General features: G+C 36.2%; 1 protein-coding gene across 1 annotated transcript; it reads left to right on the plus strand.

The window, feature by feature from the left end:
* LOC124080954 (mitochondrial Rho GTPase 1-like) lies at nucleotides 1-27,712 on the plus strand. Its single transcript, XM_046427046.1, has 8 exons — nucleotides 1-472; nucleotides 16,315-16,373; nucleotides 19,003-19,084; nucleotides 22,430-22,473; nucleotides 22,768-22,821; nucleotides 22,975-23,027; nucleotides 27,069-27,177; nucleotides 27,467-27,712. The coding sequence occupies exons 1-8, from the start codon at nucleotides 1-3 to the stop codon at nucleotides 27,614-27,616; spliced, it is 1,023 nt and encodes a 340-aa protein (XP_046283002.1). The 3' UTR covers nucleotides 27,617-27,712.

The following is a 27,712-nucleotide window of genomic DNA, read 5'->3' on the forward strand; positions in this document are numbered from 1 at the left end:
ATGGGGTTAAACCAGGGAATCTGGTACTCAAATCCGGTGACCAAAGAGTATCGCTGGCTGCTGTATTCATATAGGGGTGGGTTAGGCTCCCTGTCCCTGCGCTACCGCAAGCCTGACGGCGGGGGCGCTGTGCAGGCATGCAGAGCGTTTGCGTTCCGAAAGCGCGTGTCCCTCGCCGCATGCCGTCGTTCGCGCGGCCGCCACCGCCCGCGGAGCGGGAGGGGCGGAGCTGGCTCTGTCCGGGCTCCCGAGCGGGGAGGCTGCCCAGGAGGAGGTGCGGCGGGTCCCAGCGGCCGAGGTTCGGGCGGAGCGACTGGAGAGGCTGGCAGGTGGTGCTGGCAGCGTGGGGAGAGTGGCGCCGTGGGCTGGGCGCTCTTGGCCGGAGGAGTTCACTCCATGCGTGCGGGCCAAGCACGGCCCCTGCGAGCCGTCGACATGAAGAAAGACGTGCGGATCCTGCTGGTGGGAGAACGTGAGTCCGCGCGCCCGGGCTGGCCGCGGCCGCCCTTGTCCTTCTCTTGCCTCAGCCTTGACCCTCCTCGCCCCTCGCAGCTCGGCTGCCTCTCTGTGCCACCAGGCCTCCCAGCTCCTTCTCTCTTCCCTTTCGGCTACGCGCCGGCGGCCCTTATCCTCTCACCGCACCCGGGCCCTCCCCAGATCTCCCTTTCGTGTCCCCAATGCTCCTCGCAAGCCTCGTCTCCTTTATCCCCTAACGCCCGACCTCATCCCTCCGAAGGTCCTCTCATCCTGCTCCTCCTCGCGTCCTTTCCTCCTGGGCCTCAGCGCTTCCCAGGCCGCCTCCTTTCACCCTCTCTTCTTCTGTGGAGATTCCCTTGTCAGTCACTGCCTGGCAGATGCTGGAACAGCAGCCTAACCAATTGGGATTGCGGGAGCCGACTCCCGCGGAAGCTAGGGGGAGGGGTGCAGAACTATGCCACTTGGGGGCAAGGTCAGGTCTCTCTCTCTCTCTCTCTCTCTCTCTCTCTCTCTCTCTCTCTCTCTCTCTCTCCCTCTCCCTCCTTTTTGCGCTCGCTGGCGGTCCTCGCTTTCTCGGTGCGTTGACTCAGAGCGTTGGGCTGTAGTCTAGCTTGGTGGTAGAGCACTTGCCTAACCTGCGCCAGGTCCGGGTGTTCGATCCCTAAGGCCGGGTGGTGGCGGCGGAGGAGGCGTTTCGTAGCGATCCTTGTGCTTTGTATGGGAGTAACTCCTGGTACTGGACATTTACTTTCAACTTCACGTTATCCAAGTACTCAATTAGTAATAATTATCTGGGGAGAGTCCGTTAGTTGAGTCAATGATAGTTACCCTAAAACCTAATTCTTCCTACTTTTTTAACCATTCTTTATTCCACGACTACTTGGTAGTTAATTTATAAATATCAGCAGGCATACAAGACTCCAGCAGGTATATAAACACACAAGACCCGCTCCTTACCCCAACCCCGCGAGATTCTAAGATTTCACTTTTTGCCGATATAATAAAGGAGAGATGCTTCTGCTCGGTGACATATAGATAGAACAGCAGGGACTTTTCTTATTTTTACTTTTTTTTTTTTTTTTTTTTTTTGGTATTAGGGTAAACCCAGGGGCACTCAACCACTGAACCACATCCCCAGCCCTTTTAGAGACAGGGTCTCGCCGAGTTACATAGGGCCTGGCTAAATTGCTGAGGCTGGCTTTGAGAACTCACGATCCTCCTGCCTCAGCCTCGGGAGCTGCTGGGATTACAGGCATGTGCCACGATGTCCAGCAGCAGGGACTTCTTAATACCATTGTGTCAGTTACATCACTCAATTGCCAGGATTAAAATATAAAGAAAGTAGGCTAGGGAGGGCTGGAGTTGTTTGGTTTTGAATCATTAATTAATGCTCCATTGCTGTTTTTTTAAACAGGGATTGAACTCAGGGGTGCTTAGCCAGTGAGCTACACCCCCAGCACTTTTTATTTTTTATTTTGAGACAGGGTTTCACCAAGTTGCTAGGGCCTCGCTAAATTGCTGAGGCTGGTTTTGAACTCATGATCTCCTGCTGAGCCTCTGGGATTACAGGTGTGTGCCATTGCATCTGGCTGCCATTGCTGATTTTAAGCATTTTTTTTTTCCCTAAACTACGTTACATATTTGAGGTCTCTGCTATGTGCTCTGGAAAGTTAACATATTTTTACTCTCTGAATTGTTTGTTGAAATTTCTGTTCATCTGCTGTTTGGAGATATCTTCCTTTAGAATCAGAATTTGGAAGCAAGCTTAGCCATAGTTTATGTTTAGTTTGCAGTTAATGAATTTTAAGTTATAACTGTATTTAATTGTATTTTTCATGGATTTTCTTGATAAATTTCAGAAAGGTGTTATTTAACATGATTCATGAAGATGCATTTGGAGCAAGATTAGAGAAAGTGGGTGACTTGCTTAGAAAGCCGATCCTTAACTGTATCTTGAAATGGGTTTATAGTACAGTAATTTTTATGCTAATTTTTAGAAAAAGAAAACTCTGGTTGGGGATGTAGCTCAATGGTAGAGTGCTTGCCTTGCATGCTATCATCTACAAGGCCTTGGGTTCAGTCCCCAGCTCTGGGGGAAAAAAGATCCTAGGTTTAGTTTTGAATATAGGAAGCAATTCCACATTGTTGGTATATAAAAGATCTAAATAGAAATGTTGCCAATAGGGGCGGGGGTTGTGGCTCAGTGGTAGTTGCTGACCTAGCAGTGGGAGGCCCTGGGTTTGATCCTCAGCACCACATAAAAATGAATAAATAAATAAAATAAAGGTATTATGTCCATCTACAACTAAAAAAAAAATAAATATTACAAAAAAAGTTGTCAATATGTAAGATACATCATCAGCCTTCAGACATTTTGGTTAAAACATTAAAGGTGTTGTTTATTTAGAAATATGTAAAATAGGGACTGGGGTGGTAGGTCAGTGGTAGAGTGCTTACCTCCCATACGTGAGGCACTGGGTTCGGTTCTCAGCACCACATATAAATATATAAATAAAATAAAGGTCCATCAACAACAAAAGAATATTTAAAAAAGGAAATATGTAAAGTAATTCAAATATTTGTTACAAAAATCACAAGCTGTATTCTGTAGAAATGAAAGCAAGTAAAAGAGTTGATAAAACTATATATTAGAGTTTTCTGATTACAGGGGGAAACTTGACACAAGACAAAGTCTTGTGTTTTGAAGGTGATACTTAAAGAGGTTGAAACCAAAAGCTTTAGGTCATCTACTATAAATAAATAAATAAATGTAAATATTCATTTTTGAAATATTAGAAATAGAGTACATTTAATTAAAGTATATAATTTTATTTAGTCATTAAAAAAGCTGATGTTTGGGGGGAAATATTTGAGACTTTATTTTTGGAGATTTAAAGTAAGTATCTGTCAGTTGTTAGCTCTTTAAGTGTGACCAAAGCTATTTTAATATGGATCTGATACATGGATTTATCTATACTACTAATATTAGAAAACAGTGGTAGCAATTTGAATTATCACTTGCTTACTTAAGTGAGCATAGTTTTCAGATGCCAAGGCGAACAGAAAAGTAAAGAAAATGGAGCATCCTCTCTGGTATTATTGTTTTAAAGCTTGTTCTTTCATTCTGTATCACTTTGTTACATTTTATTGCTGTCAGTTTCTGTCCCTGAACCGTGCAGTAGCAGCTTCATTCACTGAAGTTCTGAAATAGTTATGAGTACTTTCAACATTCTATTAGCTAAACCATTCTACTGTACTGTTGAGGTGCAATGGATCTTTTTTTGGCCCACTTCTGATTTATCTAGGCTTTAATGCTAATTGCTTAATGTTTATTTAGCTTAGATCAAAGAAGTTTGTCTCTCTATACATTTTAGGTATTTGTTACAGAGAAAGTGAAAGTGTCTTAAATGTAATATGTATCTTAGCTTAATTATTGAACATAGCAAATGCTATTCAGACCAGACCAGAAGTCAATTACTATTTTTAAGCCAAAATAAAAATTTAAAAATCTTTAAAAATACACTCACACAGAACTCAGTTCTTCAGGGCATAATTTTTCATGGTCAATTTGTTGGCTAGAATTTATGCTTAACTAGATTTGCTTTAGTATACTTAACAGGTATCCTTGTTACAGTAGAATTAGCAAGCACTGTATTACCCTTTTATCTAAATCATGTTGCTACATTAGTAGATTAATGAAAGCTTGAGATATATTTGTCTTCTACTGGTAAAAGTCATTAAGAAAATGGAACTGTTATTTTGTTTTCCAAAGAATCTGGTACCTCTAACCTGGTTTGTCTTACCTAATTTATCTCCCCAACTTCCCAAACTAGTTCAAGCTTCAGTTGTTGTGGCCTAGACTTTTGCAATATCTCCTTAACTGGTCTCCCTCCTACTTTTGTCCATTCTCCGTGAAGCAGGCAGAATCACCTTCAAAAAAAATCTCAGATCTTGTTACCCATTTTAAAAATTCTACTTTCACTTAAAGCCCAGACTTTTTAAATGCAGGTCTCCGAGACTCTTAACAATCTTGCCTTTGCTTCACTCTCATGCTACTCTCCTTCATTGATTTCTCTACAAGTAGGCCCTGATTTGGGAAATATCCTCATTACCGAATGTATTTACTCATTTGCTTTCCTGTTTCTCGAAAGAAAGCTTCTTGAAGGCATGGGATTTGTCTTATTTGTTCCTCTCTCTCCAGCAGCTAGAACAGACTTGGCACAAAGTAAGCATTCAAGTGTCTGTTGAATGAGTTCCTTTTTCCAAATGACTCCTCTCATTCATAAAAATGTGATCATTCCCCTTTTCTCTCTTTTTAAAAAAATTTTATACTTTTATTAGTGCATTATAGTTGTACATAATTGTGGGGTTCTTTGTGACATATTCATACGTGCATGTACCATAATTTGCTCTATTTCATTCCCGCATACTTCCCCTTTCCCTCCTTCTCATCTCCTTCCTCAATTCTACTGGTTTTCCTTCTATTTATTTATTAATTTATTTTTAATTGGTGCATTATAATTATTCATAGAATGGGATTCATTGTGATACATTTATACATGCACATAGAATAAATAATTTGGTTGATTTCATTTCACAGTCTCTCCCCTTTCCCACCCTTCCTCTACTGGTCTCCATTCTATTTTCATGAGATCCCCTTTTGAAAATTCCTAATTTCCCTTTAGCTTCTGCATCATTCTCCTTTCTTAAATCCAGGCTCATGTAGTCATTGTTATGATATGAAGGAGTAGCATTCTTCCAATTCTCTCCTTTTGTGTCCTTAGCTCATGTGTGTGTGTCCCCATCCCATGTGATGCTGGGGATTGAACTCAGGGCTTTGAGCATGCTAGGCAAGTGCTCTACCACTGTGCTACATCCCAGCTCCTTAGAGTTGCTTGGGGCTGGAGTTGTGGCTCAGTGGTAGAGCACTTGCCTGTCATGTGGGAGGCACTGGGAGATTTCTGTGTTCTGGCAGTAAAAGTAGACCAGTGAGTTAGGATGACAATGCCATGTCTAGTTCATGTTTTGGCTGCCAGGAATTCTAGTCCTTGTCAAGAAATCAGCTTTTCCTTGAAACATCAGAGGCTTTTCTAGAGTATGGAAGTGGTTGAGGAATGATTCTTTAGCTGTAGAGTAGGTTTGAGTTTAAGAGACTTCAGGTATAAGCTGGCATTTATTTTAGGGGAAAAAAAGCCTTTTAAGGTAATTTTAAAGCCTTATTGCTTTCCATTCTGACCTTTGTTGGAATACTATTTAAAGAATAAACTGCTCCAGTTTCAATTACACTGTGTTTACATATAATGTATCTAGATGATATTCTGCGGCTCAGGATGTTTGAATACATAGAGTTCATTCTGCATAGTCTGTTCTGTACATAGAGTCTTCTATATCATGCTCACACATAAATTGAAACCTGCTTTCTACTGTCTTTTTGCTCCTTTGGCACCAGCTTGGCACGAGTGTTGATCTGGTTTGAAGGAGAGGGATGGGTTGTAGCAGTGGAACAGCCTTTGTCCTGTATCATCTGCATATGATCAGTGAAATCTTCCTTCTACAAATACTAAAGATTATTAGTTACAAATATAATTCCACGGTCACCCTTGCCTCCTCCATGTATTCTAATTACAGTAACTTAGGAAGGGCCAACAATTCTTCTTAATAAAGAAACAAATAAAAAGGAGGCGTTAGTTCTTTTGTCACTTGGTGCAGCAAGGGGTATCTGTTACCAAAAAAAAAAAAAAAAAAAAAAGAAAGTAGGCAATATGGCTAAAAGGGTGGTAACTGGAACCTCAGAATGTTATTTTTGCTTCATGATTATCAGGACTTTACTGTCATTTGGAACTAGAAGTTTACAAGATGTGATGAAAAGACAAAGGAATTTGTAGACTGGATAAATCTAGATAATTTGTTCTATAGTAATGAATTATATTTTTCATGGATGACCTACTTAGAAGCTGGGAGTCTCAGAACTGTAGCATGTGGTGTTGAACTGATGAATCACAGGCCTCTGTCTTTGGTTGTAATTGTGGCTTTGCTTTTAGTAGATCACTTCAATATTTCTCAGGCAAAATAGAAGAAATAGAGAACATTAAATAACTGGCTGAGAAAGAATAATTTTTTTCTTTTCTACATTAATATTAATACTTACATCAAGTATTTACTTCAAATGAATTTATATTGTACTTTATTTCATTATAAAATTTTATTTGTAATAAATTATAGATTTTATTATTAAAATGTTTATATATAATATTTGCACTACAATCTTTATGTTAAATATAACATTTATTTAGTATAATAATTTAAGAAGAGCTTGGAATTTTATGCCCTTATGAAAATGATTTTTTTTCTGGAGCAGTTAAAAATATGCAGAAAATATACTCATAACTGCCATTGTTAAGGACCTCTTTTTTTTTAAATTATAGATTATAGTAACTGTCATTTCAGTGCCCCTCCAAAAAGTTGTAGGTAGACACAATTTATTTATTATTATGCAGTTCTGAGGATCAAACCCAGTGCCTCACACATGCCAGGCAAGTGCTCTACCACTGAGCCACAACTCCAGCCCCAAGGGACCTCTTTTAGATTGTAGACTGACTTACGTGGATTTTAAAATTTGATAGTCTAAAATGTTTTTATTACTGTTAGGGTACTTCTCAATTAAAATTAGCTTTAAGAGGCCTATTTTAATTCTAAACATACTGCTACATTATTTCTTTTGTAGTCTTACAGGGTTATAGGTAGGCCATAAGGGAAATAAAAAGCCCTAGTTTAGATTCATTGAGCATTTCTTAAGTAAATTATATCTTTGTAATCCTTCATTAAAGTAACTATCATTTCAATGCCCTATAAAAGTAAAATTATTGATGAAATGTGCTCATATATTCCTAAATTCATTGTAATCCATCTCTCTTGTTCTAATTTTGAACTTTTTTAAAAAAGGAAATCACTCTTTATGTGGAAGATTCATGTTCTTTAATTTTTTTATTTTTAGCACTGTGAATTGAACACATGGGTGCTCTAGTATTGAGCTACATTCCCAGCCATTTTTAATTTTGACACAGGGTTTCGCTAAGTTGCTTACTACCTTACTAAGTTGCTGAGGCTTATAATCCTCCTCCCTCAGCCTCCTGAGTCACTGGGATTACGGGTAGGCACCACTGTGCCTGATTCATTTTTATTATTATTTTTTAAATTTTGAGATAGTATCTGGCTAAGTTGCTGAGGCAACTTAGATCCTCCTGTATCAGCTTCCTGAATAGCTGAGATTTAGGTTTGTGCCATTGCATGCAGCTGTATTCTCTGATTTTTAAAAAATATTTTGGTTCGTTGTTGATGGACCTTTTTTTTTTTTTTTTTCTAATTTATTGATATGTGGTGCTGAGAATTAAACCCAGTGCCTCACACATGTTAGGCAAGTGCTCTACCACAGAGCCACAACCCCAGCCCTGTTCTCTGATTTTTAAAGTCTTTTATTATCCAATGACTTCACAAATTAGGTGGGATTTAAGTGTTATAGTGTTGTTAATTGCCTCAAATTCTTTTCCAGATGAAGCAAAACATAAATAAAGAAAAATGTCATGCTTCTTTTTTAAATGTAGTTAAAAAAAAAAGTCATAAACAATAGAAGTAACTTACACTGAATTATCCCCAGTCTTGATACCATTGTCCATGTGCATGTTCAGTTCTTCAAACATAAGTAAAGCTGATTATTTTGGTCTTCACAATGTCTCTGAGGCTTGCCCTGTTGGAATAGACCTGATGGCAGCTTTGTACCTTGGCAGGAGCTTGTTGCTATTCAGGCAGCCAGAACTGCCCTACAGACTAATGAATTGAGCTGTGAAGAAATCAGAATTTCCAAATAAATTTTGGTCTTTCTGTTCTGAAAATATTGCTGAAGACATAGGGGGTCTCTGTGAAAAGTAGGAGACTATGATCAGGAAAAAGTTGTTCTAATAATGTGTTAAGGAGAGAGGTGGGCTGGGGATGTGGCTCAAGCGATAGTGCGCTCACCTGGCATGCGTGCGGCCCGGGTTCGATCCTTAGCACCATATACAAACAAACAAAGATGTTGTGTCTGCCGAAAACTAAAAAATAAATATTAAAAAATTCTCTCTCTCTCTCTCAAAAAAAAAAAAAAAAATCCCCACTGATTTCTTCTAAACAAAAAAAAGGAGAGAAGTGAGGAAGAATGGTTGATTTTTTTTTTTCTTCTTCTTCGATTTTTTGAGTTGTATATGGACATAATACTTTTATTTTATTTATTTTTATGTGGTGCTTAGGATTGAACTCTGTGCCTTACACATGCTAGGCCAGTGCTCTACCACTGTACCCCTGAGCTCCAGCTCCAGCCCCAGAATGGTTGAGTTTTAAGGGTCATAGAGGGGGAAGGGACTTTGAAGATAACATGGAATACCTGTTGCAAGCCTGAATTTTGCTAGGGGATCCTAAGCAATTTGGATTAAGGAGCAGTAAATCCATCACTTTCTAGGAAACTAGTAGCCTTTTATTGTAGGTGATTCACTTAATTTTGAGCACTGTGTAGTAGTTTCTTCTGAAACTGGTGAGGACCTTGGAGTGGTGGGACATAAGCAAAATTTCTTCAAAGGATATTAGGTGAAGAATCAAGAAATTATGGGTGTTAAGGTAGGCAAATTTCTCAAGGATCAAGAATAGGACTTGTTTTCCTCTTGGTTACCAAGGAGCATCATTGGAACCATTTTTGAATGTGTGCTTCATTTTTCCCATTCTTTTTTTTTTTAAATATATCTTATTTTTTTAGTTGTAGTTGGACACAATACCTTTATTTTATTTATTTATTTTATGTGGTTCTGAGGACTGAACCTAGGGCCCTGCACATACTAGGAAAGCGCTCCACCACTGAGCCACAACCCCAGCCCATTTTTTTCCCATTCTTAACATAGTAGGTCAGAGATAAGATCATAGAGATGTTTATCTTTTGTTATGCATAATCATGTGGAATTAGGATAGATATTATGGAAGTTGAGAGAAATACTACCTTGAACTATCTGAAGGTTTAGGGTTGCTGGGACTTTAAGCAAGGGCATTATGAAGGGAGTTATATAAGAAAAAAGGACTTTGAAATGTTGTATATAAGTCAGCAAGTTCTAGAAATTCCTGAGCTCTGCATTGGCTTGTTGAGTCCTACTTTGTTCTTATAGATAGATGAATGGTCTTGCCACATAACTTTCCCATACACAGTAAAACAGACAATTTGGATGTGTCTGTCATTTCTAGAATACTATATCTTACCTAATATAATATGCATTTTTTCTTGTTTTACACACCTGTTTTCTAGGTGTGCTGATAAAGCATATAATATAAGCAGTTAGATGGCATGTAGTCCATTTTTTTTTTTTTAAACTGACTTAACTAATGAGAAAATTGAGGCCTAAAGAGAGTCAGTAACCGTTCAGGATCATACTGATAATAGTGAAAAGCTGATTCTGGAATCCATATTTTCTGGCCCAGAAAGGCCCTCATGTAACTCCTTTAATTCAAATTTGTCATCATTCCAAGAAGAATTGTTAAGAAGTATCATACACTTCTTTTTTTTTGGTACCAGGGATTAAATACAGGGATGCTTTAATACCATATCCCCAGCCCTTTTATATATATATTTTTTTAGAGACAGGGTCTTGCTGAATTGCTTAGGGTCTCACTAAGTTGCTGAGGCTAGCTTTGAACTCACAATCCTCCTGCCTCCAGGTTCATTTATATACTTAATGCATGCTAGTTATTGTACTAAGCATTATATAGCTGTCATCTTAATTAATTCTCTTAACAATTCTATGAGGGTTGTCAGTACTAAATTTCATAGTTGAAAAAATTGAGTCTTGATGAGTTGCCCCAGAAAACACAGCTAAAAAATGGCAGAACAAGATTTTTGGTCCAATTCTGTCTCGTTCTAAAGCCTGTGTTCTTTTTCTTTTCTTTCTTTCTTTATGAATGTGTCACCAAAACAACAAAAACAAATACCCATCACTTAACTTAAGAAATTAAAAGTGTTACCTGTCCCCAGGAACAGTGGCACATGCCTGTAGTCTCAGAAGCTCAGGAGGATGAGACCAGAAGAATCACAAGGTTGAGGCCAGCCTGGGCAATTCAGCAAAACCCAGTCTCAAAATTAAAAAAAAAAAAAAAAAAGTTACCAATCAGTTGAAACTCTCTTTTGATTTTGTTATCTTCTTTCCCTTTTCAAATCTGTGCTGTTAACCAATAAGCTATGCAGCTGCATTTTACTAAGGGCCAAGTGCCTTGTGATTTGCTGGGAGTGAGGGAGTGAACAAGAAAGACATATTCTCTGTCCTTGAGGAGTTTCCTATGGGTGATAGTTAAATAATTATTCCTTATCTTCTTGGAAATGCTTAATAGCTGGTTTGGGTAGTCCTTCAGGAAACCATTGGTGTGATTGAAGGTTGCCTAGGCACAACACATTCCTAAGACAGTGTTGTGTGTTGGGGATTGAACACAGGTTTTCTTATATGCTAAGTTCCTTCTCTACCTCTGAATTACACCCCCAGCCCTTAAATGAGTTACTTGATTTCTTGCTATGTTTAAAGACTTCTAGGAGAAGTAGATCTTTTGGTTTTTCCCTCCTCTCCCCTATTGTCCCCTTCTTTGCTTTTAAATAGAGTGGTTGAACATACCTCTTTTATGGTGATTTTTTTCTGTGTTTTTAATATTTTCCATATTATTCCCATGTAGTATGTAAGGCTAAAGTTTGTACTTAGGAGACAACCAGGTAAATAATTATCAAATGAACTAATAGTTTGAGTTCTACACAAAAAAGATGGATCATGTAGACATATAAGTTAATATTCTTTGTATGTTCTTTTAGTGTTTTTCCTTGTTAGGTCCAGGGGATGAGTGTGTGTGTGTATATATATAACTACTCTTTTTGGATAAAAGATGTGCTACAATGTTTTGCAGGTTTTTGAGATATAATTACTTTATTATTATTTTGTTTTTATTTTTAGTTGTAGATGGACACAATACCTTTATTTTTATTTATTTATTTTTATGTGATGCTGAGATTGAACCCAGTGCCTCACATGTGCCAGGCAAGTGCTTTACCACTGAGCTATAACCCCAGCCCCCATAGATTACTTTAATAAATACAAAATTTTCTTTCTCTTTGTGTTCTGACACTAATTCTCTGATATCTACTGGGTGTACTACAGTTCAGTTCAATTTTTTGGGGGGCCAACGGGGGATTGAATTCAGGGGCACTCGACCACTGAACTACCACCCCAGCCCTATTTTGAATTTTATTTAAAGACAGGGTCTCACTGAGTTGCTTAGTGCCTCACTATTGCTGAGGCTGGCTTTGAGCTCGTGATCCTCCTGTCTCAGCCTCCTGAGCCGCTTAGTTCCTTGCTAAATTGCTAAGGCTGGCCTTGAATTTGCAATCCTCCTGCCTCAGCCTCTCAAATCAATAGGATTACAGGTGCACCACCATGCCTGGATAGTACTAATTTTCTATTTCTATCTGTACTTCTATGCTAATGAGAATTCTACTACATGGAAAACTTTCCCTTCTGATTCATATATATTTATGGACTCATGGATTTCTATTTTATGAATTATAACCCACAATCATAATTATTTTGGAGGTTTAAATTGCTCCATTTTACTTTTTTTGGTACTGAGGGTTGAACTTAGAGACACTCAACCACTGAGCCACATTCCCAGCCCAATTTTTTAATTTTATTTAGAGACAGTTCCCCAAATTGCTTAGCACCTCTCTTTTGCTGAGGCTGGCTTTGATACTCCTGCCTGAGCCTCCCGAGCTGCTGGAATTACAGGCCTGCACTATCATGCCCAGCCCCATTGTACTTTTCAAAATCATATTTATGCAGGTATAAATCAACACATGTAATATGACTACGTTTTTGAAATTTTTTTTAGTTGAAGATAGACACAATACCTTTATTTATTTATTTGTTTGTTTGTTTATTTATTTATTTAATTTAATTTTATTTTTTTGTGGTACTGTGGATTGAACCCAGTGCTTCATACATGCTAGGAAAGCATTCTACCACTGAGCTATAACCCCAGCCCCTATGATCACATTTTATAATTATGAATGTGGATAGGAAAAATCCTGCAAGAATATAAACACCAGGCTGAGGTTGTGGCTCAGCAGTAGAGCTCTTGCCTAGCATGTGCGAGGCCCTGGGTTCGATCCTCATCACCACATAAAAATAAATAAAATAAAGGTATTGTGTCCAACTACAACTAAAAAATAAATATTAAAAAAAAAGAATATGAACACCAAGAATGGTTATCTCGGAAGTAAAAGTAACTGTAATTATTTGTTTTTTCATATTTTCTAAAATAAAAGTTTTACTACTAGAAAAGGTCAATAAATACTATTTTAAAAATAATTTTTGATAGTAAAAATTGGCTTGTTCTAAACTTACAGATGGTAACTGAAATTTATCTAAAGAATGTCAGGTTATGTGTATTCTTTGGCCAGGTGCAATGGCATATGACTATAATCCCAGCCTTGGGAGGCTGAAGCAGTAGGATCACAAGTTCAAAGTCAGCCTCGGCAATTTAGCGAGGCCCTAAGCAGCTTAACAAGACCCTGAAAATTTTAAAAAGGGATGGGGATGTGGCTCAGTAGTTGAGCAAACCCTTGGTTCAATCTCTGATACAAAAAAAAAAAAAAAAAAAAGTGCTACTGGAGAACTATAAATGGCAGGTAAGAGCTGAGGCAATTTAAAAATTCCAAAATTATTTTGCTCAATTTGTTTTTAGTAAAAATTGTTTTTGAAATCAAATAACATTAGAAAGTGTGATATACAACATGATACATCTGGTCTTTGTCCCCAATTTCTGGCACAGAGCTTCAAAATTGCTTTGAATTTCCTAATGATAGGAGTGTTTTTGTTATGAATAATGAGCCCCTTCAACCATACTTGAGTTCATCCTATTGAGGTAACTCATTCATGAAGGGGGTTAGTCACCAGAAAAACCAAGTCCCCCAAGGATGAATGAGGGAGTAATGTTTGAATTCAACCATATTAACCAATGATTTAATCAGCCACATCTACATAACAAGACCCCCTATAAAACCTCTGAGCATCAAAGCCCAGGAGAGCTTCCTGGTTGGTGAACATGTCAATGAACCAAGGTGGTGGCACACCCTAACTCCATAGGAAAGAAGCTCACAGGATGTTTACATGGTTTCAAAGGATCTCCTTCCAAGATACTTATTAATTACCAAAAGAAAAATAATAACTCTCCTATGGAGAAACCTCAGACATCACCATATCCAAGTGATCTAGCTAACATCCCCAGTCATGGGGCATCATCTGCTGTCTGCTGTGATGCACTGAGAAAAACATACTGGGATATTCCTGCCCAAAGGTTTAAAAGAATTTTAAATGTTAATGTTAGGAAAGACAAGAAAGGAAGGAAGGAAGGAAGGGAGGGAGGGAGGGAGGAAGGAAGGAAGGAAAAGAAAAGAAGAAAAGATTTAAGAAATTCTTTCAGGGCTGAGGCTGTAGCTCAGTGGCAGAGTGCTTGCCTAGCATGCATGAGGCCCTGAGTTCAATCCCTGGCACCACATAAACAAACTAAACAAACAAAGTAAAGGTATTGTGTCCATCGACAATTAAAAAAAAAAAATAATATATATATATATATATATATATATATATATATATATATATATATTTTAAAGAAATTCTTTCAGATTGACAGCAAAAGCAACATTTGCTCTTAGACCATAAAAAATAAATCCTTTTCTGTAAAGGATAATGGTCAGACACATGAAATAATAGTATTGTGTTTGTGGTTAATTTCCTACTGTTAACAATATACATTGGAGTTTGCTTTCAGGAAATATGTGCAAAGATGTACTTATTTTCAAAGGGTCTTATGTAAACCTATTTGTAATAGATACAAATAAAGATATATAGAGAGATGGGAGAGGGGGAAAATGATAATATAAATATGGTAAAATGATGTTAGTATGTGAGGAATCTGAGTAAAAGACATGAATACTTTGTATTCTGCAATTTCTTTGTAAATCTGAAATTTTTCAAAATAAGTTTAATAAAGTAAAATTGAACAAGATCTGGTTGCCAATGAAATGGTGACTTGCATAATCGTTGTTTATTTATTTTGCTATATGAGGGATCAAACCCAGGACACTTTACCACTGATATACATCCCCAACCCCTTTCATTTTTTTTATTTTGAGACAAAGTCTTCCTAAATTGCTGAAGCTGACCTTGAACCTGTGCTCCTCCTGCCTCAGTCTCTTGGGTAGCTAGGATTGTAGGGGTACATCGCTCTGCCCTGCTAAATTAGTGAATATTTTAATTATACTATGTGATATTTGTTTATGTATGTGATATGCTGATATAGTCACCATTTCCTGTCTATATTATTAAGTTTTATTAGCAATTTTTTGGAAAATATAGCATAAGAGAAAGCATTGACTTTGCAATCTGCAGATAGATCTGCAACTAATATTTTTGTAACATCTTGAGAAAATTTTGTCTGTAGGTCCCAGGTTCCTTATCTGAAAATTTTGTGAAGAGCTATGTAATTTGGCATTGCTGCTAGGTTCTAGCAATTCTGTGATCATGGCTTTGGACTCACTGATGTAGTAGGAACTCAGTCACACTTTATGGTCAACCACTTGAAAAAGGCCCAGCCCTTCTCACACAAGAGAAGGTTTGTAGAAATCAGAGCTGGAAAACATCTATTAAAACATCTAATCTGTCTGTCCACTAGTACTCAGTTGTTCATAGCAAATCCTCTGCTATTTTGACCAGTACTCATTCTCCTTCCTGTGGTGTAACCATTGATTATAGCCCTTTCCTTTAGTCATCTAGGAAGAGATTGTGATTGTTCTTAACTCTAAAAATATCTATTCTTTCATATTTAGACTTTACTTTTAAAAATTATAATTTGCTACTATGGCAGAGGCTAATAGGCAAGTTGTTTCCTCTGGAATCACAAAAGAGTTTAGATGATAAACAATTGAATGTCTAATAAAAGTAATTACATGATAATAAAAATTATGTAAATACAAGTCAAATTTCAGAATAAAAATCAAGATTTTAAAGATAATATATTTAAAATGGAAAATGTAACAGGATTTTTTTTTTTGTTTTAAATATATTTAAAAAGAAAGAATGTAGGAATGTAAAGAAATAAAGCACTGGTATTCTGTTGATGAAGATATAAATTGGTTTATTTTAGAAATAATTTATCTATTAAAAACAAAAATCATGCATCATAACTAAAATTCTTAAATTCCACTACAAGGAAATTATTTTGTAAAAATACTAATTACTGCATTGTTTGTAAAAGTGAACATTTGGATTGTTTCCAAATACTTTCATTAAAGTGACGATTTTTATTTTCACAGCTAGAGTTGGGAAGGCATCATTCATTATGTCTTAGTTAGTGAACAATTTCCAGAACAATCCAAATGTTCACTGTTGGGAAATCACATTAATAAATTATAAAACTTTATACAATGGATTCTTATATAGAACTCCCAAAAATAACGTTGGAGGTTTTTTAATATTGATATGAAACAGATTTATTATTACTATTTTTTAAAAATTACAGATATATATATATATATATATATATATATATATATATACACACACATACATACATATATATATGTATGTACATGTTTATGTATGCTTTTAAATATTTTATTAAATTTGGATGCCTTTGATTTTAGCTAATAAGTAATATATTTCCTCTCTGGCTGCTGGATTTGAGCTTATATAGAACCAAACACTTTCATTAAAGTGATGATTTTTCTTTTCACAGCTAGAGTTGGGAAGACATCACTCATTATGTCTCTGGTCAGTGAAGAATTTCCAGAAGAGGTAAACATTTTGATTTCTTTTCCATATTTAGAATTTTTTTAAAAATTATCAAAAGTAAGGGCTGGGGTTATAGCTCAGTGATAGTGCGCTTGCCTCATGCATGTGAGGGGTTTGATCCTTAGCACCACACAAAAATAAATAAAATAAAGTTATTGTGTCCATCTTTCTTTTTTAAAAAAAGTAAGAGCTGGAATAGTGGCTCAGTGGCAGAGAGCTTGCCTCACATGTATGAGGCACTGGGATTCATCCTTATCACCACATAAACATAAATAAATAAAGGTATCCATCTACAACTAAAAAATATTTTTAAAAATTATCAAAAGTAAGTTAAAGTGAAATAACTCTTACTTTTAAAAAAATGTTTCCTTTTCAACAGTTGAAACTTTTTTTTAGTTGTTGATGGACTTTTTATTCATTTATTTATATGTGGTGCTGAGAATCAAACCCAGTGCCTCACACATGCTAGGCAAGCACTCTATCTCTGAGCCACAACCCCAGCCCCAGATGAAACTTTTTAAAGGTTTATATTAGTTTATAGAGGCATATCTGAGAAAGAATCAACTAGATCTAAGTTTACCAAGTCCTTTGTGTTTCCTGCTTTTGACCTTGTCTAGGACATTTGTCATCTTGGTGCCTTAGTTGTCTCATCTGTAAAATGGAAGTTAAAAGAGATAATGAGATTGTATAACTCATTCTTAAAAATAAAATGTTACTTATAAGCCCCAAATATAAAAGAGATGATGAGTATTCTGTGAGTTGAAATTAGGGTGAAAAATCTGGATCTCTGCTTGTTTTCCACTGCCCACTCTTTTGAGTGTTTTTGCAGAACCACTAGAATTCTAACACACATATTTGGAAACATTTATCTACCTACCTCATTTTACAAATGAAGAAACTAATTCATTCTTCCTTTGCTCACCTAAAAGAATTGTTTTGGATCACAAATGAGATGAGCTTAGTAATAGTGAAGTGCCACGAAAAATCAGGTGGTTTTATTATGACTGACAGTATATATTTATTTCCACTTTCAAAGTTCTAGTGTGAGAGGCTGCTAGCTAAAAGTTAGGCTATTGCTATGGGGAATGGGATAAGTGGAATAGAATGAAAATGATTTCTGTTTTTTTTTTTCTTTACATAATATTATTATTAGTAACACAGTTTGCATTTACCCCTTCTTTGCTCTTTTTTAGGTAGAAATAACTGTGTAATTTCATTGTTCAGGTAGAAATTTGATGTATCTTGTGTTAGTTTTTTTTGGTGCTGGGAATTGAATCCAGGGCCTTGTGCATGCTAAATATGTACTTTCCCACTGAATTACATTTCCATATGATAGTGTTTTCAACATCCACAACAACCATATGACCATTCATTGTTTCTTTTGCTTCCTGCCCCCTTAAATAAGATAGTCAAATAAGTAATTACTTAGTTTGAGAAGTGAAGTATATTTTCATTTGTGGAATTGTTAACATTAATTTATAGTCAGTTGGGAAAGAGGTATAATACCTAAAGGTTTTCTGCAAAAATTTGACTTAGTTTAGAACTATTTTAGCATTGCCCTCCTGAGTATGGATAAGAGATTTTTAATTAATTTAAAAATTATATAGTCTTGGGCTGCAATTGTAGCTCAGTGGTAGAGCGCTTGCCTTGCAAATATGAGGCACTGGATTTGATCCTCAGCATCACATAAAAATAAATAAATAAATAAAGATATTGTGTCCATCTACTACTAAAAAATAAAAATATTTTAAAAAAAGAATTGTTTGCTAATTTCTTTCTTTTTTTTATATATATATATATAGTCTTGGGGCTGGGGATATAGCTCAGTTGGTAGAATTTAGGTACACTCTACCACTGAGCTAAGTGGTTCTTTCTTTCCAGCCCCTTTTTATTAAATTTTCATTTAGAGACAGCATCTTGCTAAGTCTCTGGGGCTAGCCTCAAACTTGCAGTTTTCCTGCCTCAGCCTCCTGAGTCTGTAACTACATATGTGTGCCAACATGCTAACTGAAAAATGAGATTATTAAGCATATGGCACATTAGGCAGCCAACTAGTTAACTTCTAGAAGTTAATTTGATAATTTACTGATTAATTTAAATATTGCTTTGTTTTTTTGTGGGTTTTTTTTATTTTTTTTCAGTTCTTGAGATGGAACCCATGGCCTTGTACATTCTAGGCAAGTGTTCTACCACTTAGCTACACCTCCAGCTCCTGAAAATTGTGTTGGATTACCATAGCTCCTCGTCTGTAGAGTATCTTAGGCCTTCAATAAAATAGAATGAGAATAATATATTTTAAAAACTAATGTTTGAAACACCAAATTAATTTAAGAATTGTTTTTGTCTATATCGGATAAAAAGTGTCCTTAATATGTCTTCTACCTACATAAGTAGAAATGTGCATTGTTTTTCAAAAGAAAAACCTTTTTTAGTTTTTATTATGCTATTAAAAAATGTTTTTACCATATGTTTTTCATATATATTTGCATCTGTGATGAGTAAAAAAAATAAGAATTTAAAAAGTTAAAATAAGAATTTACAAGGGACTAATATAAATAAATTTATATAATCTGTTAACGAATTTGATAATATCCCCTAATTTTTTCCTTTTCTGCGTTTGTTTGCAAAAAAGGTTCCTCCTCGGGCAGAAGAAATCACCATTCCAGCTGACGTCACCCCCGAGAGAGTTCCAACACACATTGTAGATTACTCAGGTAATGGATGTCCTTTTGTAGGTGAAGCTCTAGAGTTAGTTTAATAGTCCTGAAGACAGTCTTATTGAGCTTTTAAAAATTCTCAGAGGCTGAGCAGAGTACATGTCTGTAATCTTAGCATCTTGGGAGACTGAGGTAAGAGGATCATAAGTTCAAAGCCAGCCTCAGCAAATTGGTGAGGCCCTAAACAACTTGGTGAGACTTTGTCTCAAAATAAAAAAAAATAAAAAGGGCTGGGGATGTGCTCAGTGGTTAAGTGCTCCTGGGTTCAATTTCTGGTACCAAAAAAAAAAAAAAAAAAAATCAGAGAGAGATGGTCCTTTCTCTGTTATAGTATATGATATTCCCCTAATGTCTCTTTCAATCCGCATCCCCCATTCTACTCCCTACCTAAAGCCTCCATTTGGTAGTTCTGTGTCCCCAAAATACCAAATTGGGTTCCATAATAATAAAAAATAAGGAGGAAAATTAAATGGCAAATGATATATAAGTCATTACCCTGCTGAAATTGGCACGTTTACAGAAAGAAGTTCTGGGTCAATTTTGTTGTTATCCATTCAGGTATGTTTTGATGATTTAGAATTCTGAATTTAAGAATATATTGAATTCTGAATTTATTTTTTGTCAACTTTACTAGTCGGCTTTCTGTTACTGACAAAATACCTGAGATAACAACTTAAGAGGAGTAAATGTATACTTTGGCTCATGGTTTCAATCTATGGATGCTTGGCAAGGTTGCTTTTGGACCTGTCATGAGGCAAGCCATGATGATAAAAGCACATGATACAAAAATGTTTACCTCATGGTGGTCAAGAAGCTTAGAGAAGGGGTCTGAGACAAAATGCACCCTTCAAGGGCACATCCCCAGTGACCTAATTTCTCCAATTAGGCTGTATTTTCTAAAGTGTCCATCACCTTCCAATAGTCCATTGAGCTATGAATCTATAATTGGATTATCCATTTATTATGTCAGAGCACTCGTGATCCAGTCACCTTCAGAAGGTCTCACCTCTGAACACTGCTGCATTGAGGATCAAGACTTCAACACAGGAGCTTTGGGGGACATTTAGGATCTAAATCATATCATCAACCTTTGTCACAAATAAAATAAGTAAAACATTTGTCAACTTGCTTATATATCAGAAACACATCTATAGTGCTTTCAATAACTTAAAAACTTTTTACATAATACTACTTACATTTTATTCATTTAATTATTTCTGATCTAGAACTTTTTAGAACATGGATATAAATATAATGATAATACTTTGGATAAATTGATATTCCATATATTTTCAAAATAAAACACTATAACTGTTCTGTCCATTACCTATGGCCATTCTAAATTTTAAATGTTCTATAGCTGGGTATGGTGGCCCATGACGGTAATCCCAGCAACTCAGGAGGCTGAGACAGGAGAATCACAAGTTTGGGACCAGCTTTGGCAGCTTAGTGAGGCCGCAAGCAACTTAGGGAGACTCTCTTTCAAATTTTTTTAAACAATTTTTTTTAACATTCATTCATTCATTCATTTATTTATATGTGGTGCTGAGGATCCAACCCAGTACCTTATGTATGGTGGGCAAGTGTTCTATCACTGAGCCACAGCTCTAGCCCTCATCTCTCAAATTTAAAAAATAACAAAAAGAGCTGGGGATATAACTCAGGGGTAGAGTACCCCTGGGTTCAAATTTATTTTTTAATTTTTAATTTTTATTTGTAGGTGGACACGACTTATTTTATTTATTTATTTTTATGTGGTGTTAAGGATTAAACCCAGTGCCTCACACATGTTAGACAAATGCCTTAACACTGAACTACAACTCCAGCCCTGGTTTCAATTCTCAGTACCAAAAAACAAACAAAAAATAAAGTGCTATAAATTTAAAATGCGGGGCTGGGGAAGTGGCTCAAGCGGTAGCATGCTCGCCTGGCATGCGTGCGGCCCGGGTTCGATCCTCAGCACCACATACAAACAAAGATGTTGTGTCCTCCAAGAACTAAAAAATAAATATTAAAAAAAAATTCTCTCTCTCTCTCAAAAAAAAAAAATTTAAAATGCAAGTATATTTTTAAGTGTTAGCATAAAAAATGTAAAAGTATCTCATTAATTTTTCTATTGAGTGGGAGTTTTAATTTTTTTAATTTAATTTTTTATATTTTGGGTTAAATAAAAATTAATTTTACCCCTTTTATTTTTATTTTTTTTTTTGGTATTGGGGATTGAACTCAGGGGTGCTTGACCACTGAGCCACATCCCAGCCCTGTTTTATGTTTTATTTAGAGACAGGGTCTCACTGAGTTGCTTAGCACCTTGCTTTTTGCTAAGGCTGACTTTGAACTTGATCCTCCTGTCTCAGCCTCCCAAGCTACTGGGATTACAGGCATGCGCCACCATGCATGGACTCTTTTTACCTTTTTAAAGATAACTACTAGAAAATTAACAATTACATATGTGGCTTGCATTGTATGTATGTTGAACAGCAGTATACTAGAAATTGAAGCCTCACAACTAGCTTTATTTATAGAATTATTCTTTTTTGATACACACAGCCTTATAATTTGATTAATTTAATTATTAGAATTGAAGCCTTGTTGACTACTCAACATATGGAAAAATATTAAATATACAGCCTTTTTTTTTTTTTTAGCATAGTATAACATACCATTACTAGTTTCTTTGTGAGGAATAACAGGCATTTGGGGGGAGACATGTAACCTAAAATGATCTAAATTAATTGCTCTTGATTTCTTTGCTTCCTCGTCCTAGCTCTATCATGTATACCCTTTGAGAGCAGTTCTGGCTAGAAATATGTGCTTGATTCTTCATTGTCATGCTATAGTTTTGCTTCTGGGTCCTGGTTATTATTTCTTCTACCTGCTATCTAGATTGTAAGCTTGTATTGACCAGATTCTCACCTGGCCTTTTGGACCCTATTATATAGACTCACTCTGAGCTTCCGACTTTAAAGCACTCAGTTTTCTATCTTGAGTTGCTGATCTCTTTTGCCTGACCCTTTGTAACCCTGGATCAGATGCTGGCCTAGATTTATCACACAATGTCTCTGCTCTTCTATGCTCCGGCTACCTTCTTATGGATGTGTCTTTTATCATTAGCCAGCTTCCTTATCTTAGTTCAACTTTCTCTGCTCCTGGGTTACTCTGGTCTTTGCTACCCAGTCTTGATTTCTTTGCTTCCTTATCCTAGCTCTATCATGTATACCATGGTAGAGCTATACCATGGCATTTTGAAGGATAGTAATTGGTGTCACATGTATTATAGGTTGACTATTGGTTATAATGAAAGTGTTTAAAATGTGAACATTGACTTTTTGTCACTTGTAGAAGCAGAACAGAGTGATGAACAACTTCATCAAGAAATATCACAGGTAAGTTTAAAAAAATAGTTGTATGTTTTTGTGGAAAAACAGTGATGACCCTAAGAGTGTGCTTTTTTCATTTTCTCACTTAGCAAGAATTTTCAATTCTTTGTTGTTGATGCTAATTTTGAACATGTTTTTATTGTGGATCCTTAGGAATATTTTACTCTTTAGGGGTAAGCTTTTTTTTCCCCTTCAAAATTTTTCTGCCTTTGAGCCAAATATATTAACTAGTTGGTAATTAAATGCTAATGTTTGTATTTTTATTTTAAAATGACATTAATTTGTTAATTTTTCTTCTAGGCTAATGTCATCTGCATAGTTTATGCTGTTAACAACAAACATTCTATTGATAAGGTATAAATATATGATTTTTTCCCATTATATTTAGTTAAATTTCAATGGAGCACTTTCAAAGTTGATCCTCAATTTAGAATTTTAATGATTAGAGGACAAAATTTTTAATGATGATCTACATCATGACTTTGCTCTTGTTCATTTTTGTTTTAGGTAACAAGTCGATGGATTCCTCTCATAAATGAAAGAACAGACAAAGACAGCAGGTATTTTTTCTCTCAAACTTTATATTGAAAAATTTCAAATAGGAATTTTACCAAAAAGATGTGAGAAATAGTAATGAACATCTGAAAACCCTTCACAGATCCATCAGTTGTTAACATTTGCCACATATGCTTTGTCAGTTCATCTGTCTGCTTACATACCTCCATACATCCCCACACATCTGTTTTGGGAGGAATCACTTGAAGCAGTAAGTATATTTGAGAGCAAAGAAACGGCACTATGCTAATAATTCATAAATACAGACAGATTAAATATTTTGATAATCTTACATTTTTGTTTCTCAAACTGCTGCTTGAAAGTCTCAGTTTTAGAGTGTATCCTCACCTGTATTTTGTGTGCACACACACACCCTCTATTTTTATGGTGGTGCAGATTGAAATCTAGGACCTTATACATGCAAGGCAAGTACTCTACCACGGTGCTAGACCCCCAGTAACCCTCTGTCCTATTTTGTACTCCTTTGATGAAATAGGGCATCATCGTTTACTCACGGTGTGGGCAATTATAGTTGATTGTATACAGTGTAGTGTATGTTAGAGCAGGAACTTTGAAAAAAAATGAATAACCCTTGAAATCTGGTTTGACCCTTATGAGCTTGTAGACTTTGACTTGTTAGTTTCCTCATGTATAAGTGAGGATAAGGGTAATATCTGTCTTAGCTACATGTGGTTATATTGAGAATCAAATGAAATAATGCATATGTAAGTACTTTATAAATTCTTTAAGGAACTCTTTAGGAATTCATAAAGAAAGATTTCTTTGTAATTCTTTGGAAGATATAAGTATGACAGGGAAAAAGTAAGAGAGTGTGCATTCTGTATTTTTCTGAACCAGAATAGTAGTTCTGAGCATAAACATTTTAAATTTAAATGGAAACAAAATATTTTCTTGCAATATTATTTAATTGGAATAACATTTATGAAGCGCATTTGAGTCTTAAATGTTAAGAAATTCAAACTCATATTTATTAATTGAGCACATTTGGTCCTGTACTCAATTTTTTAAAAATTTATTTTCAGTTGAGCATTTTTGTCTTTTTAAACTCTGAAAGCCTAGTTCTTTCTTTTTTTTTTTTTTGTTTTTTGGAGGTTTTTTTGTACTGGAGATTGAACCCAGGGGGTGCTTGACCACTAAGTCACATCTCCAAACCCCTGTTTTTTGGAGGGAGGAGTACTGGGGTTTGAAGTCAGGGGCACTCAACCACTTAGCCACATCTCCAATCCTATTTTGTAATTTATGTGGAGACAGGGTCTCATTGAGTTGCTTAACACCTTGCCATTGCTGAGGCTGGCTTTGAACTTTGCCATCCTCCTGCCTCAGCCTCTCGGTTTGCTGGCATTACAGGAGTGTGCCACTGCACCCAGTCAAATCCCCAACCCTTTTTATTTTTTATTTTGAGACAAGTTCTCTCTAAGTTGCTTAAGGCCTTGCTAAATTGATTCCCTTGTCTTAGTCTTAGTCTCCCGAGTTGCTAGGATTAAAGTTGTATACCACCATGCCCAGCTGAAAGTCTGGTTCTGAACAGATTAATGTGATCATTCATCTGTTTTACTTAGTTATGGAAGAGCAACTTTGGACTGAGATGGCATTGTAAGTGCTATGCCTAATAGCTCCGATGGTGCCTTCTTATCATGGTTTTAAACTTTATGGTGACTTATTGACAAGACGGAAAGGGGAGAGTGGACCCTTCAAAGATGTGGTTCCCACTGCAGTAGTCTCTAGTCAGTTGTGGCATTTTAACTTTAAATAAATTAAAATTAAATAAAACTAAAATTATAGTTTCTTCAATATGTTTAATCACATTTCAGGAGCTTTGTAGCTACATCTGGCTAGTTGTTAACAGTAATGAACGGGGCAGGTAAAGAATAGTCGCACCATCATAGAATGTTATATTGGACAGGGCTCCTTTGGAGGATCCAATACCTGTATGCTCCTGATATTTGTTCTTCTTCATTAAGCTATTTCTGGGAGGGACTCTTCAGAGAAGGCATTTCTGTATACATCTGTTATTATAAACCACTATGTTTTTGGAAAACCTTCTGGATTGGTTGGGAATCAATATTTGGGTAATAGAGTGGGTCAGTTTCTTTAAGCATGATGGTCATAGCAGGGAGGTAAACTAAATGTTTCAAGGATTTCTATTGCAGTTTCGAGTTCCAGCAAGATAATTTGCTTTCTGCAAGCTGTCTTGTAGGATTCCCAAATAACAGTTCTTCATTAGACTGATCCTCTTTGATAACCTATTTCGATTTCCCACAGTCTTCTCCAGATTTCACTTGTCTAAAACAAAATCTTTAATTCTCTGCCAACCCACTCTCCCACCAAGAAACAAAACTCCCTCCATCTTCGATGTCTTATGGAATCTCTTCATTTTCTCTAGCCAAAATCCTGTATATTTTTCCCTTTCCTTCAGCTTCTGTGTTTATCAGATACTAATATCTGTGTTAGTTGTACTCCTAAAATGTCTTAAATCTGAATATTTCTTCTTCAACTTCACTTGAATGCTCTATTCCAAGCTATCAGATTTTTAAAAAGCCTTTTCTAAGTGGGCACAGTGACATGTGGCTCAGGAGGCCGAGACAGGAAGATTGTAAGTTCATGGGTAGCCTCAGCAACTTAGTGACACCTGCAATAATTTAGCGAGACCCTATCTCAAAAAATAAACTAAGTGCTAGGGATGTAGCTCAGTGGTAAAAGCACTCCTGGGTTCAGTCCCCAATACTGAAAATAAAAGGGGAAAAAAAGCTTTTTCTTTTTGTTTTGATGGGAGGAGGGGTACTGGGTATTGAACTCAGGGGCACTTTGGCCCCTGAGCCACATCCCCAGCCCTTTTTTCTTTTTGGTATTTTATTTAGAGACAGAATCTCACTGAGTTGCTCAGTCCCTCACTTTGCTGAGTCTGGCTTTGAACTCATGATCCTCCTGAGCCACTGGGATTATAGGCACACACAACTGTGCCCAGCAAAAAAACTTTTTCTTAATGAAAGAAATCAAACATATACAAAAGTAGAGAGAATAGTGTAATAATTCCCATGTATCTGTCATCCAGCTTCAACAATTAACTCATTGCCAGTTTCATTTCATCTATTACTCCTCCCATTCGAGTCATTTTGAAGCAAACTAACATACTATATCACACTATGTATCTTTCAGTATGTATGTTTTAAAAGTAACAAATCATTGCATTTAAAAATGTGGATCAGATCGTGTCATGCTCCTGCTTTTAACCCTTCAGTGTCTTCCACTCTCCTTACTGCAGCTTTTAAGTTCTATATGTCTGGCCTTTGATCGTGTCCAGCCCCATTTCATAATTTTCATAACCTCTTTTGCTCAGCATCTCTTCACTCCAGCATCTTTGACCCCACCAGGATCTTTTTTTTTTTTTTTTTTCAATTTGAGGCCTTTGAATGTGGTGACCCTTCTTCCCAGGTAGCTTTTCCTTGCTCTTCATATAAAGAATTCTAATCTGGTCTTTCACTCCTTTGTTCAAATACTACTTTGTTGGAGAGTTTTTCTCTGATTACTATTTGTAATTAACTTCTTCCATGTGCTCTATCTATCCTATGTGCCCCTTTTCAGTTCCTTCATAACACTTACTGAATTGAAAAATTGTTTATTTACTTATTGTTCATTTTCTGTTTTCAATGTTACAATTGGAAGAGATCTTCCTTGTCTTGTGTCTTTAATATGTTTGTGGTTTATTATAGGTACCCATTAAATATGTGTTCAATGGTTAGATGAAACTGACTATAGTAAGAGTTCATGAGTTTTTTTTTTTTTAAGTTTTTTAATATTTATTTTCTAGTTTTCGGTGGACACAACATCCTTGTTTGTATGTGGTGCTGAGGGTCGAACCTGGGCCGCACGCGTGCCAGGCGAGCGCGCTACCACTTGAGCTACATCCCCAGCCCGAGTTCATGAGTTTTAATAAGATTTTTACTTAGAAATTCTGAGTTATGATGTGAATTAAATGTAGATATAAGGTCTTTTCCCTTTCTTATTACAATTCCTCTTCATTTCAGGCTGCCTTTGATATTGGTTGGGAACAAGTCTGATCTGGTGGAATACAGTAGCATGGAGACCATCCTTCCCATCATGAACCAGTATACAGAAATAGAAACCTGTGTGGAGGTATGCCTCATGAAAATTTATTATTGGTGAATTCTCACTAACCTGAGATTCTGAATAGGAATGGGGGTGATGTGTGATGGAATAAATTTTCTGCTCTTTGTGCACTCATGTAAACCCAAGTACAACAGAACTAGGTTGTGTGTAGACATGATATTGTGATGTCCACAAAGGAAAATGCAGTTTTCAGTTTCTTCACAAAATCTGCCACCTTATTTTGATAGTTTTAAAATACATTTTTTGTTCTCATAATTGATTTTACAGTATAAAATTTTTAACCTTTTCTTTTCAGTGTTCAGCAAAAAACCTGAAGAACATATCAGAGCTCTTTTATTATGCACAGAAAGCTGTTCTTCATCCTACAGGGCCTCTGTACTGCCCAGAGGAGAAGGAGGTAACCACCAGACTTGTTTACTGGAATGTAGGAGAAACTCTAGTATGATAGTACTTTTTAGTAACTCTTATGTGTTTTTTGCAAAAGTTAAACTTTCAAAATTCAAAATTTATTACTTTATTAAATAGCAACATTTTCTTAGTA

This window comes from Marmota monax, unplaced genomic scaffold (assembly GCF_021218885.2).
Source record: "Marmota monax isolate L192 unplaced genomic scaffold, Marmota_monax_Labrador192_F-V1.1 WCK01_AAM20220418_F8-fsc01090, whole genome shotgun sequence".
Lineage (NCBI taxonomy): Eukaryota > Metazoa > Chordata > Mammalia > Rodentia > Sciuridae > Marmota > Marmota monax.

Coding starts and splice junctions, on each gene's coding strand:
- LOC124080954 (XM_046427046.1), top strand. CDS start 1: ATGGGGTTAAACCAGGGAATCTGGTACTCAAATCCGGTGACCAAAGAG. Junction 473..16,314: donor GATCCTGCTGGTGGGAGAAC/GTGAGTCCGCGC, acceptor TTCTTTTCACAG/CTAGAGTTGGGAAGACATCA. Junction 27,178..27,466: donor AAATAGAAACCTGTGTGGAG/GTATGCCTCATG, acceptor TTTTCTTTTCAG/TGTTCAGCAAAAAACCTGAA.